This window comes from Lissotriton helveticus, chromosome 6 (assembly GCF_964261635.1).
Source record: "Lissotriton helveticus chromosome 6, aLisHel1.1, whole genome shotgun sequence".
Lineage (NCBI taxonomy): Eukaryota > Metazoa > Chordata > Amphibia > Caudata > Salamandridae > Lissotriton > Lissotriton helveticus.
In genome coordinates, this window is record NC_136067.1 from 881,046,557 (window position 1) to 881,062,470 (window position 15,914).

Here is a 15,914-nt window from a genome sequence, read left to right on the forward strand (position 1 = left end):
TGGGAAAGGATGGGGAGACCATGCTCTCCACTCCTTAACTGACGTGAGGCCCCAGCATTACAGGGCTTCTGTCAAAAACGCCCAGGGGTAATTTAACACACACGTAGTCAAGGGGAGGAGACTGATCCTCAAAGCTATTACTTTTCCGGGCTGATGACATCACAGGCCTCAGGCATGTGAGCTTGTCTGCCCGGCAAATACTCTTAGGTTTGGACCCGCCCAGGGATGGAAGTTTATGGAAAGCGTCACTGCCATGAAGCCATCTCAGCAACAAGCACAGTGAGTGTCAGTACAGCTCCCCGGCGAAATAGTTAAAGTGTGTGAACCTTTTCTTTGCTATTTTTACAAGGAGTAGTTTCAATATAATTATAGCTTTTAATTTGAACTTGAAAGTAAGGGGGCGGAGCCCCGACGCCCTCAAAGAGAAACCACCACTGGCATCCAGTGCTTTCAGTACAATCATAAGGAGATGCCATGGAGTGCCTTGATAATTTGCACTTGTTACCACCACTGTGGAATCTCTGAAGATTACTTTCCAAGACGGATGATAAAAAATAGTCAGCGCTTAAGTTCATAGATCACTAAAATAATCTTTGGTGCAAAAGGCATGGCTACATTAGCCCTTCTAATCATTCCTAAACTCTTTGAGGAATATTTTTTCCATCTACACAAGTTAAAACAAAATCTTGGTTTTCTCTTTGTTGAAGATGCCTTCCTGAATGCTCAAGTTCAGATAGACTTGAGTAGTTCTTTTCGTCTATTATTCAAACTTAGGCATCTTTTTTTAATCCCCGCCCTAGAGAATAAAGCTCTGTTAGCAGGGCCTGCCATAAACTCCTGCATGGACAACAGCAATGTCATGTATGCAGGATCAATTAGAGCACTAGGATCCAGAGAGTTTAGAAAACCGCTACATGACCTGTTTTCCTGTTTCCTGGCTGATTCCCTCCCACCGCTGCTGCCTCCGCAGCCCCTCCCCCCTGCCAATTTCCCTCTCCCGCCTGCCATCTGCGATTCCATCCCCCCTTCCCTATTTAGTTGCAGCTGCTGCACGTCCGCATCACCGGCGACCCACTGGGGTGCCAAAGGCAAGCCCGTCTGTGCCCGTCCGTGACCCGACCACGACCAGCACCAGGGACCGTGGATCTCCGACCTTCTACCGCTACGACCCAACTGCGCTCCATGCTCTCAACCCTGGAAGGAACAACAACGTCCAGCAGTCGACATCAAGCACCACCCACAGCTAGTTCTCTTGCCGAAACTGCCGAAATTCATTCACCATCCACAGCACCCCTACGACCTCTGCACCCAGGCCTGACGCCCACACCAAAGAAGCCTGAAATGCCTCCTCCACGCCATAGAGATATGGGACCACCTCGATACCCTCTCCCCAAACGTTGCCTTCTTCACGGAAACCTAGACAAACGCCACCTCTGCCCCCAACAGCTACAAGATCCAGAGGAAGGACCATCCCCACTACCCAGGAGGAGGACTCGACATCGCACACAAGAGCTCCCTCCGACTCTCCACCTCCAGCATGAGTGACTTCCTCTGACACCGAGCTCCTCCACTTCCAGATCCAGAGCAGCCCCAGAACCATGCTACGCGGCACCCTCGCTTACAGACCCCCAGGGCCCCACACTCCTTTCAGCACTGCCATCACTGACCTCATCGCACCCCATGCGAACGCCTACACGGACTATGCACCTATCGGAGACCTGAACTTTCACCTCGACAAACGCAGTGACCCCGACTTCATTGCCCTCCTAGACAATCTTGCCAACCTCAGACTGATGCAGCTCATCACCACCCCCACCCACAAGGCCGGACACATCCTCGACCCCATCAGGAACAAACATCCACTTCAGCCACACCTTGCAGCCCCTCTGAACAGACCACCACTGTGTACACTTCTCCTTCAGCACCACCACCGCACACAAGCCCGCCCGGCGCTTGCCACGAAGGAACTGGAGCAATGTCACAGAGGAGCACCTCAACTCTACCCTCATCCACGACCCCCCTCTGCCACGACTGACACCAACTCTGCAGCCACAGAACTACACTGCTAGATCACCAGCTGCGCGGACAAGCTTGTCCCCCTCCGCCACCACAACTGACAACTCCCTCTGAAGGCCACCTGGTTCACCACGGCCTCCAAAAAGCCAGACACTTCTGTAGACATCTCGAGAAATGATGAAGAAAAAGCCAAAGCACTGAAGACCTGTCCACCTACAAACACGCCATGACGAAATACCACCAACTCATAAGAGCCACCAAGAGGACCTTCATCCGGTGCAAAATCCTCACCAACGCCAGCAACTTAAAGGAGCTCTTCAACATCATCCAGCAGTTCACCAAATGCCCCAGTGAAGCCACGGACATCACACTGACCCAGGACCTCTAAAACAAGCTTGGCTCCTACTTCCACCTGAAAATCAAGGCCCCCTACGACAACCTCCGAGAACAGACTCCAGAAGCCACCCTCCCCTCCAGAAATGACAGCCAGCACACCATCACCACGTGGACACCGGTCACCACCGAAGACACCACCAAGACCATGAAGTGCACCCACTCAGGGGCTCCCATCGACCACTGTCCGCCTCACATCTTCCACAGAGCCGTAGCCGCCATAGCGCCCAAACTACACCGCACCATCAACACCACCTTCAAATCCGGCATCTTCCTGGATGACTGGAAGCGGGCTGACCCAACAGACCTGAAAAACGACTGGTCCATCTCTTTCCTTTCCTTCACAGCCAAAGCCACCGAGAAATTCGTCAACACACAACTGACCACCTTCATCAAGGAGAACGCCATCCTCCACTCCTCCTAGTCCGGATTCCGCAGCAACCACAGCACCGAGACCGCCCTTCTCGCTGCCACGGACGACATCAGCATGCTACTCGACTAGGGACACCGTAGCCATCAACAAGCTGGACCTCTCCGCAGCCTTCAACACCGTCTCCCACCGCACTCTTGCAGCCAGACTCCATGACGCCGGCATAAGGGGAACCGCCCTCAACTGGATCCACTTGTTTCTCGCTGGCAGAAATCAAAGGATCAGACTCCCACTCTTCCTATCCAAGCCCACAGAGATCAACTGCGAAGTAACCCCGAGGATCATCGCTCGGCCCCACGCTCTTCCACATCTACATGGCCCCCCTCACCGCCATCGTCAGACAGCATGGACTCTATGCCGATGACACCCAGCTCATCCTCTCCCTCACGAAGAACCTCAGAGACACCCGACTACCAGGAAAGTATAAAAGTTTTGATGACAAACTGCACAAATTCGATTTTTAGGCTTCCTACTTACAGCCTCAACCCCACCCTTTCCCAACTCCTCACAGGGTAGGATCCACCCCTCTGTGATGAGTTGGGAAAGGATGGGGAGACCATGCTCTCCACTCCTTAAATGACGTGAGGCCCCAGCATTACAGGGCTTCTGTCAAAAACATCCAGGGGTAATTTAACACACACGTAGTCAAGGGGAGGAGACTGATCCTCAAAGCTATTACTTTTCCGGGCTGATGACATCACAGGCCTCAGGCATGTGAGCTTGTCTGCCCGGCAAATACTCTTAGGTTTGGACCCGCCCAGGGATGGAAGTTTATGGAAAGCGTCACTGCCATGAAGCCATCTCAGCAACAAGCACAGTGAGTGTCGGTACAGCTCCCCGGCGAAATAGTTAAAGTGTGTGAACCTTTTCTTTTCTATTTTTACAAGGAGTAGTTTCAATATAATTATAGCTTTTAATTTGAACTTGAAAGTAAGGGGGCGGAGCCCCGACGCCCTCAAAGAGAAACCACCACTGGCATCCAGTGCTTTCAGTACAATCATAAGGAGATGCCATGGAGTGCCTTGATAATTTGCACTTGTTACCACCACTGTGGAATCTCTGAAGATTACTTTCCAAGATGGATGATAAAAAATAGTCAGCGCTTAAGTTCATAGACCACTGTAATAATCTTTGGTGCAAAAGGCATGGCTACATTAGCCCTTCTAATCATTCCTAAACTCTTTGAGGAATATTTTTACCATCTACACAAGTTAAAACAAAATCTTGGTTTCCTCTTTGTTGAAGATGCCTTCCTGAATGCTCAAGTTCAGATAGACTTGAGTAGTTCTTTTCATCTTTTATTCAAACTTAGGCATCTTTTTTTAATCCCCGCCCTAGAGAATAAAGCTCTGTTAGTAGGGTCTGCCATAAACTCCTGCATGGACAACAGCAATGTCATGTATGCAGGATCAATTAGAGCACTAGGATCCAGAGAGTTTAGAAAGCCGCTACATGACCTGTTTTCCTGTTTCCTGGCTGATTCCCTCCCACCGCTGCTGCCTCCACGGCCCCTCCCCCCTGCCAATTTCCCTCTCCCGTCTGCCAGCTGCGATTCCATCCCCCTTCCCTATTTAGTTGCACCCGCTGCACGTCCGCATCACCGGTGACCCACTGGGGTGCCAAAGGCAAGCCCGGCTGTGCCCGTCCGCGACCCGACCACGACCAGCACCAGGGACCGTGGATCTCCGACCTTCTACCGCTACGACCCAACTGCGCTCCATGCTCTCAAGCCCGGAAGGAACAACAACGTCCAGCAGTCGACATCAAGCACCACCCACAGCCAGTTCTCTTGCCGAAACTGCCGAAATTCATTCCCCATCCACAGCACCCCTACGACCTCTGCACCCAGGCCAGACGCCCACACCAAAGAAGCCTGAAATGCATCCTCCACGCCATAGAGATATGGACCTCCTCGATACCCTCTCCCCAAACGTTGCCTTCATCGCGGAAACCTAGACAAACGCCACCTCTGTCCCCATCGGCTACAAGATCCAGAGGAACGACCGTCCCCACTACCCAGGAGGAGGACTCGACATTGCACACAAGAGCTCCCTCCTACTCTCCACCTCCAGCATGAGTGACTTCCTCTCTGACACCGAGCTCCTCCACTTCCAGATCCAGAGCAGCCCCTGAACCATGCTACGCGGCACCCTCGCTTACAGACCCCCAGGGCCCCACACTCCTTTCAGCACTGCCATCACTGACCTCATCGCACCCCATGCCATCGCCTACACGGACTATGCACCTATCGGAGACCTGAACTTTCACCTCGACAAACGCAGTGACCCCGACTTCATTGCCCTCCTAGACAATCTTGCCAACCTCAGACTGATGCAGCTCATCACCACCCGCACCCACAAGGCCGGACACATCCTCGACCCCATCAGGGACAAACATCCACTTCAGCCACACCTCGAAGCCCCTCTGAACAGACCACCACTGTGTACACTTCTCCTTCAGCACCACCACCGCATACAAGCCCGCCTGGCGCATGCCACGAAGGAACTGGAGCAATGTCACAGAGTAGCACCTCAACTCTACCCTCATCCACGACCCCCCTCTGCCACGACTGACACCAACTCTGCAGCCACAGAACTACACTGCTAGATCACCAGCTGCACGGACAAGCTTGTCCCCCTCTGCCACCACAACCGACAACTCCCTCTGAAGGCCACCTGGTTCACCACGGCCTCCAAAAAGCCAGACACTTCTGTAGACGTCTCGAGAAATGATGAAGAAAAAGCAAAACCACTGAAGACCTGTCCACCTACAAACACGCCAGGACGAAATACCACCAACTCATAGGAGCCACCAAGAGGACCTTCATCCGGGGCAAAATCCTCACCAACGCCAGCAACTTAAAGGAGCTCTTCAACATCATCCAGCAGTTCACCAAATGCCCCAGTGAAGCTACGGACATCACACTGTCCCAGGACCTCTAAAACAAGCTCGGCTCCAACTTCCACCTGAAAATCAAGGCCCTCTATGACAACCTCTGAGAACAGCCACCCTCCCCTCCAGAAATGACAGCCAGCACACCATCACCACGTGGACACCGGTCACCACCGAAGACACCACCATGACCATGAAGTGCACCCACTCAAGGGCTCCCATCGACCCCTGTCCGCCTCACATCTTCCACAGAGCCGTAGCCGCCATAGCGCCCAAACTACACCGCGCCATCAACACCACCTTCAAATCCGGCATCTTCCTGGATGACTGGAAGCGGGCTGACCCAACAGACCTGAAAAACTACCGGTCCATCTCTTTCCTTTCCTTCACAGCCAAAGCCACCGAGAAATTCGTCAACACACAACTGACCACCTTCATCAAGGAGAACGCCATCCTCCACTTCTCCTTGTCCGGATTCCGCAGCAACCACAGCACCGAGACCGCCCTTCTCGCTGCCATGGACGACATCAGCATGCTACTCGACTAGGGACACCGTAGCCATCAACAAGCTGGACCTCTCCGCAGCCTTCAACATCGTCTCCCACCGCACTCTTGCAGCCAGACTCTATGACGCCGGCATACGGGTAACCGCCCTCAACTGGATCCACTTGTTTCTCGCTGGCAGAAATCAAAGGATCAGACTCCCACCCTTCCTTTCCAAGCCCACAGAGATCAACTGCGAAGTAACCCAAGGATCATCGCTCTGCCCCACGCTCTTCCACATCTACATGGCCCCCCTCACCGCCACCGTCAGACAGCATGGACTTAGCAAGTATCTTATGCCGACGACACCCAGCTCATCCTCTCCCTCACGAAGAACCTCAGAGTCACCAGACTACCAGGAAAGTATAAAAGACATAGCAACCTGGATGAGCAACATCTGCCTAAAACTGAACTCGGAGAAGACAGAGGTGCTCATCCTTGGACCCACCCCCACCGCTTGGGATAACTCCTTTACAAACTTAACTGTCTAACATTAGATGTCTGCATAAACTAGCCCCATAGCATTTTAATAATCAGATCATGATCTACACCCTCAAGCAGGAGCTGCAGAAGTTTGGACAGTGAGCGTTTGATGGTCCATTACTGCAAATTAAATTCATGGGAAGCCCCTAAATTCTGGAACTATCCGCTTGCTGATAATCTCAGTTTCTGACAATCTTTAGAAAACGCTGAAGACCCATTTGCGCCAACAGATCCCCTTTGGTTGAGTCATTGTAACAAATGTAGTAAGTCAGTCAGTAGCACACAGAATATATACAAAGTTCTGTTCGCATGGGGAAGGAATGTGGGGCAGCATTCACACTTACAATACTAATTATGTTACCTCATCGGAATTGTGGTAAGCAAATTCTGTTCCAGCGCCAAGTTAGTTAAATGTGCACTCCTTTGGAGAGCTCTGTCCTCAAAGAAGATCACTGCATTATTATCGAGGAACAAGTGCTTCAAATCCGGCAGGCTCTGGAAGTCCTGCAGTGTCACCCTTTGGATCTGGTTATTGCTCAAGTCGAGTTTCTGTAGCTTTGAGGGGAGCCTGTGAGGCACACTTTTCAGCTGGTTCCTGGACAGGTCGAGGGTGGTGAGGTTAGAAGAAAGCAGGGCACCGTCAAAAGAAGATATCTGATTATCAGAAACCACAAGGTCCGTCAGGTTTTCCAGGTGTTTCATCTCACGCAGCCTTATATGTTTTACTTGGTTCCTCTCCAGCTTTAGGATTCGCAAGGTCCTAGGCAGCTCATGTGGAACTTTATTGAGTAGGTTGCCTGATAGGCTTAAATATTGAAGATATGGAAGGTGGACAAAAAATGTCCCTGGGACTGAATGGAGTTTGTTGTTCTCCAGGCTCAGATTCTTGAGCCGGGGGAGTCTGAGTGGACCAGAGGCTGATTCAATGCTGTTACCATCCAGGATGATAATCTGCAAATTGAAAAGCGGGGAAAACATACTTGCAGCAAAAGCTGTGAGAATGTTGTTTTTTATTTCTAGTACTTGCAATTTTTTTAACCCTTCAAAATCAGATGGGTTTATAGCGTTGATGAGGTTATCATTGAGCTTTAGCACTTCCAAGCTGGACGGTAGTGGCTTAGGGATGGACCTCAATTTGTTCTTCAAGAGTTCCAAAGTCTTCAACTTAGGCAGAGCTTTGAAGGTGTGATTGGCTATGGATTCTGTTCCACTGGAAAACAGGATGAGCTCTTCAAGACCTGGAAGCCGACTGAAGTCTGACACCTACAACAGAAAAAAAGATTAAAACACATTACTCTTCAATAGAAACACGTGTTCTGTTTGCTTTAATTTATTTAAAGAAATTGGTGTCCAGCCTAATGTACAGGTGACATTCATTATTCCTCATCTCAATTTGGACTTGCGGATATTTGAAATATGGAACACATCAGGCGGGTAACTAGAGCCAAATTTCGGGGGGGGGGGGGTGCTGAAGGGGGGCTAATTCTTCCAACCATAGACAGAGTGACTGAAAGAAGGGGTGAACACACAACAAAAGCCTCATTTACACGTAAATGGTCTTTTAAAGACCTGTTAAGTACTCGGGTGCGGCTGCAATTAAATGCTCGCCAGCCCGCGAAGCTGTCTCCGGCCGGGCTGACACACACGACGGGGGCTGAAGCTCAGTGAGCCTAATGGGTGTTGCGCGCCTGGAACCCATCACTGCAAGGAAACATCAGGCCAGTCTTGCGAAATGGTGAGCAGAGTAGTGAACCAGAAAACCCAAGTTTATGCTGAGAAATTGACCATTCTTCTAAAAGAAGGTACTTTTTAAATGAAATGAGATAGAGGCTTGATTATATGATGGCTAAATTAACAGGCAGCATGAACATGGAGCAAATGCAAAATTAATATTTTAGACCCACAGAAGTGCCTTCGTCTAAGGACATGTGCACCTATCTGCCACAGCCATGGGGATACAAATGTCTCCAGACATTTGTGATTGATTTAAATTATAAATAACATTTCCAAAGTGTTGCTCTTATTGTTTGGTCTGATATAAACTATTTGCCATCCTGACAATGAGCACAACCTCAGTCCTTATCCCTTTTGTGCATGAGACTGGAGCTCTCCTGTATCAAAAACGGAGCTCAAGGAATCACATTGGGTGCCTGCCATGGAACACCTCCAAATATGAACCACATGGCTAATAGCCGAAGATCTCCCTTATTGAATAACACTATAACTCACTACTCTACCATGCACAATGTTCTCACAAAATATCTCATTTGAGATGTCATAAGTATTTTTTTTTTTTTCTGTTCCTCATCTCAACCATGGCTAGTCCGTCAGTACCGTGGACAGAGAAGAGTGGAGTGTGAGAAATAAACATGCTGTCTCAGTCCAAGACTGGTTAGGGTGTAATCCTAATATGGATCCATCAAAACCCTACAGCTATGTCATTCTCCCAACTAATCTCTGCCCCTTATGTACCGTTTGACAGATAATTGCCATTAACCAGATTCCACCATTGCTGTTACCACTAGTTCGCCTTAGAGAAGAGGGCGAAAGTGTTAAAGCGAAGAGAGAGTGTCATGGCTTCGTAATCATTGGAACTGGGGAAAAAAAAAAAGACCAAAAAACACCCAACTCAAGTTATTGGGACCAATCGAGTTTCAACCAAAAAGCTCTTTTATCAGGTTTTCCAGCCCTGGAAAGATCCATTTTAGATATTTGAAGCATAGAGGAACACCAGTCATGCAACGTCGGAGGAGAAACCTCTTTCCACCGCTTGCAGATTTCACGTCGAGCCACCAGCATTGAGTAGAACAAGAGGTTGTTATTTGCACTTCGCTTTTTGTCCACTACTCCGAAAATTACTAGGCGGAGATCTATAATCACGGTGGAGCCTATTGAAGATGTTAATTTATTGCCTATTGATTGCCAGTAAGATGTTAAATGTGGGCAATCGTAAAACATATGTGCGTCTGAGGCTGCCACTCGGCCGCAACGGGCGCAGGCCACTGGTTCGCCTGTTGAAAATTTAGACAACCTCTGAGGTGAATAATAAGCCCTGTGAAGGGTAAAAAGGTGATTTCTACGAAGCCAAGCAGGTTTGACAATATCCCAGAGAACATTGCAGGAGGTTAACCATAGGTCATGCAGATTTATTGCAGGCAATAGGGAACCCCACAACTGGTCTGGAAGATGGAATTCCCCATCAATCTCCTCTAGATTAGGTTGTAAAAGTAGGAGACCTCCTTGGGTGCTGGTGTCTTGTCCAGTAAAGAAGATTCCAGTTGGCTACTTCCTCCTAACGGTGGTTGTTGGCGACGAGGGGGCCCAGTTCTTTGTGCTTGTGCCCAACTTGAGATTTGTAAGAATTTTAATCTAGAAAAATTGGGGCCTGCCTTACTCACTAGGTGTTCCCAGGAGAACATATCGCCTTCAAAAAACAGGTCTCCCCATGTTGAGATTCCAGCGTCTTTTAGTGGGCTTATCAGTACGTCGCTAGTCCAGCTAGGAGGAACAGGGAGATCCCATATAGGAGATCTAGTAGAGTGGTAGCCTATTTTTGTGGTTACTCTGAGATTATACCAGGTTCTTGCTAGGCCCTGCAATACCTTCAGTTTTATCTTCTTAAAAAATTTGGGGTCACCAAACTTAAATAGAAAACCCAACTGACTTAGACCTTCACACTGTAGTGGTGTTCAAAACATCAACCCGATGCCTCGATCTAATGGAGTTTTAAGTAGCATTCGGGCATGTGTCAACTGAAAGGCCCAAGCATAAATCTGGAGGTCAGGACCAGCCAAACCACCCTTCTCCCTACGGCGCCTCAGTTTCCGCCAAGCAATTCTTGCACTCTTGTTCTTCCAAACAAATGAGATGATGTCACTCTGCATCTTCGCTATCAATGTTTTATCAAAATAAAGTGGTAGGCTGTTGAAGATAAAAGTCAACCTAGGTAAGATAGACATCTTGACTAAATTTGACCGGCCCAGAAGCGTTAATAGAAGATGTCCCCAAGAGCTCATTAGTTTCCTACATTCTTTAGCCACCAAAGTAAAGTTTGTAGAGGCGATCAAATTGATATCCTTTACAATTTTTATGCCAAGATATCTCATGTTGTCACAGGGTTGCACAGGAAGCCCCGTTGTTGTGCTGTTCCACACCATAACCTCGGTCTTTGTGGCATTTACTTCATAGCCAGAGATGTTGCTGAATTGTTGTACTAGATTTATGGCTGTCGGAAACGCCGTGCTGATATCTGAAGTTAAGATCATAATATCATCAGCATACAGGGATACTTTTTTTCCCCAATTTCTATATCTGAAAGGTGTGATGTTATTATCCTCCCGAATTTTTGGAGCAAATGGCTCGATATAGAGATCGAAGAGCAGGGGCGAAAGCGGACAGCCCTGCCGTGTCCCCCTTGTGATGGTAAATGGTTCCGACAGTCCGCCGTTAACCAGGACCGAAGCCGATGGACTATGGTACAGCAATTCCACCGCTCTGCGGAAAGCCCGACCCACGCCGAATTTTTCCAAGGACCCCGACAGGTACACCCAGTTGACCCTGTCGAAGGCCTTGGCCGCGTCCAGCGTGAGAATAGCTAAGGGTGACGATGAACTAGTTGCCATGTCGATCGCTCCTATTAGGTCGTACGTCAGTTCATAAGTATTGTTCCAAATGCTATAATTTCACATAGTGTAAGTCATGGAATATGAAAGAGTAAAGAAGGGCACGGAGAAGGAGCAAGTTATTGTTAATGTACTCTGGCTATTAAGTTGAGAGCAGTGTGTATGGAGGTGCGCGAGTTATAGTAATTTGAAGGTGATGCGTAAATTATAAATGTAAGGTGTAAACAATAACTTTAGAATTTGAAATGTTTGTGCAGTTCAAGTTTGGTTTGTATGGAAAAAGTAAATGAAGTTTCCCTAACTATAACTTATCTTTAACCTTTAGTTTTTTAAGTGAATTTGAATGGTTTTCATTTTTTAATTTAAAAAAGTTTTTCATATCGTAGAGTGGATTGTTGTCTGGTGGAGTGTTAAGTGGACTGTCATAGAGTGAAGTAGAGTGTCATACAGTGTAGTGTTGTATAGTGGAGTGGCGTAGAATGTAGAGGAGTGGCATACAGTCGAGTAGTGTATAGTGTAGTGTTGTAGAGTGGAGTGGTGTGGTGTGGTGTGTTGCAGAGTGGAATACCATTGAGTGGAGTGGCATAGAGAAGAGTGAAATATTATAGAATAGAGTGGCGTTGAGTGAAGTAGTGTAGAATGGAATACCATAAAGTGGAGTGGCGTAAAGTGGTGCAGAGTCGAGTGGATTAGCGTAAATGGACTGGTATAGAGTGGAGTGGGGTACAGTACAGTGGTATAGAGCGCAGTGGCCTAGAGGTTAATAGCATGGAGTGGAGTGGCGTAGAGTGTAGGGGCGTAGAGTGGCGTTCTGTAGAGTGGATTGGATTGGTGTACAGTGGACTAACGTACAGTGTAGTGGCTTTAATTGTAGACAGGAGTGGTGTAGAGTGAAGTGGATTGGAGTAGAGTGGATACAGTACAGTGGCATAGAGTGGAGTGGCATATAGTGGAATAGCATAGAGTGGGGAGGCATAGAGTGGAGTGGTGTAAAGTGGAATAGCCTAGAGTAAAGTGGCATCGAGCGGAGTGGCATAAAGTGGAGTAGCGTACATTGGAGTGCCATAGAATGGAGTGTTGCAGACGAGAGTGTGGTAGAGTGGAATAGTGTGCAGTGGGGTGGCATACAGTGGAGTGGCGTAGAGTGTCATATGGTAGAGTGGTGTGGCATACAGTTGCGTAAAATTGAGTACCAAAGAATGCAATAGCGTAGAGTGGGGTGCTGTAGAGTGGAGTTACATACAGTGGTGTGGCATACAGTAGAGTGGTGTAAAATGGAGTGGCGTACAGTCAATTAGCGTAGACTGGAGTGCCCTGGAGTGCTATAGAGTGAAATAGTGTACAGTGTTTAGTCTACGGTGGAGTGCCATAGAGTGATTGGTATAGAGAGGAATACCGTAGAGTGGCGTGGCGTAGAGTGGAGTGGCATAGAGTGGAGTGGAGTAGAGTGGCATACAGTGGGATAGTATACAGTGTAGTGATGTAGAATGGGGTAGAGTGGAGTGGCAAAGAGTGGAAAAGCAAAGAGTGGAGTGGTGTAGAGTTGAGTGGCATACAGTACAGGGGAGTATAGTGGGGTGGCATAGAGTTGGATACCATTGAGTGGAGTGGCATACAGTAGAGTGACAAAGAGTGGAATAGTGTAGAGTGGAGTGGCGTAGAGTGGAGTGGCATAAAGTGGAATGGCTTACAGTGGATTGGCATAGAGTGGAGTAACGCAGAGTGGAGTGGGGTAGAGAGGAATAGTGTGCAATGGACTGGCATACAGTAGCATAAAGTCAAGTGGAGTAGAATGCAATAGTGTTGAGTGCAGTTGTGTACAGTGGAGTGGCATCCAGTAGAGTGGCTTAAAATGGAGTGGCATACAGTTGGGTAGCATAGAGTGGATTGGCATAGGGTGGAGTGCCGTAGGGTGGAATAACGAGCAGTGTTGAAGTGTACAGTGGAGAGCCATAGAGTGGAATGAGATACAGTGGAATACTGTAGCGTGGAGTGCTGTAGAGTGGAGTCGCATACAGCGGAGTGGTGTACAGTGGAACAGCATAGCGTGGAGTGGCATTGAACAGAGTGGCATGAAGTAGAGTGGCTTATAGTGGAATAGCACAAAATGGAGTGGAATAGAATGGAGTACCTTAGAGTGGAGTGAGGTAGAGTGGAATAGTGTACCGTGGAGCGGCGAACAGTGGAGTGGCGTACAGTGTCGTACTGTAGAGTGGAGTGGTATACAGTGGCATAAAGTTGAGTGGCAGAGAATACAATAGTGTAGAGTGGAGTGGCACAGTGTGGAGTGGCAAGCAGTGGAGTGTCATAGAGTGGAATAACGTACAGTGGTGTGATGTACAGTGGAATGGCGTAGAGTGGAATGACACAGAGTGGACTACCATAACATGGAGTGGCGTCGAGTGGAGTAGGGTACAGCAGAGTGGCTTAGAACGTAGTGTTGCACTGGGGAGTGCAGTAGAGTGGATTATTGTACAGTGCAGTTGCGTACAGTGAAATGGCATAGCGTGTCATACTGTAGAGTGGAGTGGTCTAAGTTGCATAAAATCGAGTCATAGAATGCAATAGCATAGAGTGGAGTGCTATAGAATGGATTTGCATACAGTGGAGTTATGTAAAAAGGAGGGGGCATACAGTAGATTGGAGTACAGTGGAGTGGCATACAGTGGAGCTGCCACAGAGTGAAATAGCATACAGTGGTGTGTATGGTGGAGTGCCATAGAGTGAATGGCATGGAGTTGAATACCGTAGCGTCATAGAGTGGAGTGGCATAGAGTGGGATAGCATACAGTGTAGTGGTGTAGAATGGCATAGAGTGGAGTGGGATATAATAGAAAAGTATAGAGTGGAGGGGTGTAGAGTGGAGTGGAGTGGAGTGACGTACAGTACAGTGGCGTAGAGTTGAATAGCTTAGAGTGGAGTGGCACTGAGTTGAGTGGCACAGAGTGGAGTTGCATAAAGTGGATTGGCATACTGTGGAGTGGTGTAGAGTGGAGTAGGGCAGAGTGGAGTGGGGAAGAGTGGAATATTGTGCAATGGAGTGGAATATTGTGTCTTACTGTAGAATGGAGTGGCATACAGGGTCATAAAGTCGAGTGGAGTGAATGTAATAGTGCAGAGTAGAGTGGCATACAGTGGAGTAGTGTACAGTACAGTGACTTAAAATGGAGTAGCGTGCAGTTGAATAGCATAGACTGGAGTTGCATAGAGTAGAGTGCCGTAGAGTAAAATAACTTGCACTGTTGTGGCATACAGTGGAGTGCCATAGAGTGGAATAAGGTAGAGTGCAATACCGTAGCTTCGAGTGCCACAGAGTGGAGTGGTGAACAGCGGAGTGGCGTACAGTGGAATAGCACAGCATGGAGTTGCATAGAACGGCGTGGCATGGAATGGAGTGGCTTAGAGTGAAATAGCATGGAGTGGAGTAGAATGGAGTTGCTTAGAGAGGAGTGAGGAACGGTGGTATGGTAGAGAGACAAAATATAGAAATTAAAATATCGATATACAATAATATCGATGTTTTAATTTCGATGGTATAGAATATCGATGTGCAATAATATCGATAGACAGAATATCGATATTAAGTATATATGTTACTAATATCGAAATTTTGTTTAGTGTTATGTATTTTATTATGTTGTTTATATGTTTGTTAAACATGTTTTGAATGAGTAATTTTGTTTACATTTTGCGTTTTAGTATCAGAGCGGGTTGTGGGTTTATAGGGGAATAGGGTGGGAAGTAATTTAATTATAATTAATTGATGAATATGTTTTAAAAATATTTTTGATTAATAAATAATTATTAATTAATAATTAATTGGTAATTAATTATTATTAATTCGTTAATTAAATTAATTAGAGTTAATGTAGTAGTATTTATTATTTTTTGTTGTTAATTAATAATTAATTATTATTAATAATTAGTTAATTAAATTAATTAGAGTTAATGTAGTAATGTGTATTATTTTTTGTTATTGTTAATTAATAATTAATTGGTAATTAATTATTATTAATTAGTTAATTAAATTAATTAGAGTTAATGTACTAATATTTTTAATTTTGTTTTATTGCTAATTAATAATTAATTGGTAATGAATTATTATTAAGTGATTAAATGACAATTACATTTTTTATGTGATTTATTTATGTGTAGTGGGTTGTGTGTTTATAGGGGAATAGGGTGTGACATAATTAAATAAAATTAATTAAAGCGATTGTATTTATTTATTGGTATTTATTGTTAATTCATTATTAATTACCTAATTGTTATTTTTTTTAATTATTTCATAATATTAATTATAAATAATTTATTAATAAATACTGTTTATTCTTGTAAATATCTTGTTAATTAATTGGTAATTAATTATTAATTGGTAATTAATATGTGTTAATTAGCTAATTTATAATTACATTAATTTAATATTAATTGTTATTAATGTATTATTTGATATTTATATTAATTGTGGTTTTTTGTATGTGTAGTGTGTTGTGTGTTAAAGGGGGAGTAGTGTGGGAAGTAATTTTTACCCCCAT

General features: G+C 46.5%; 1 protein-coding gene across 1 annotated transcript in view; it reads right to left on the reverse strand.

Annotated features, from left to right (window-relative positions):
* Nucleotides 1-15,914, reverse strand: part of LOC144761570 (nephrocan-like) — a 123,303-nt gene that overhangs the window by 87,078 nt on the left and 20,311 nt on the right. The window contains exon 2 of the mRNA XM_078646868.1: nt 7,119-8,020. Coding sequence (XP_078502994.1) covers nt 7,119-8,020 — 902 coding nt within the window. The remainder of the gene's footprint in view (nt 1-7,118; nt 8,021-15,914) is intronic.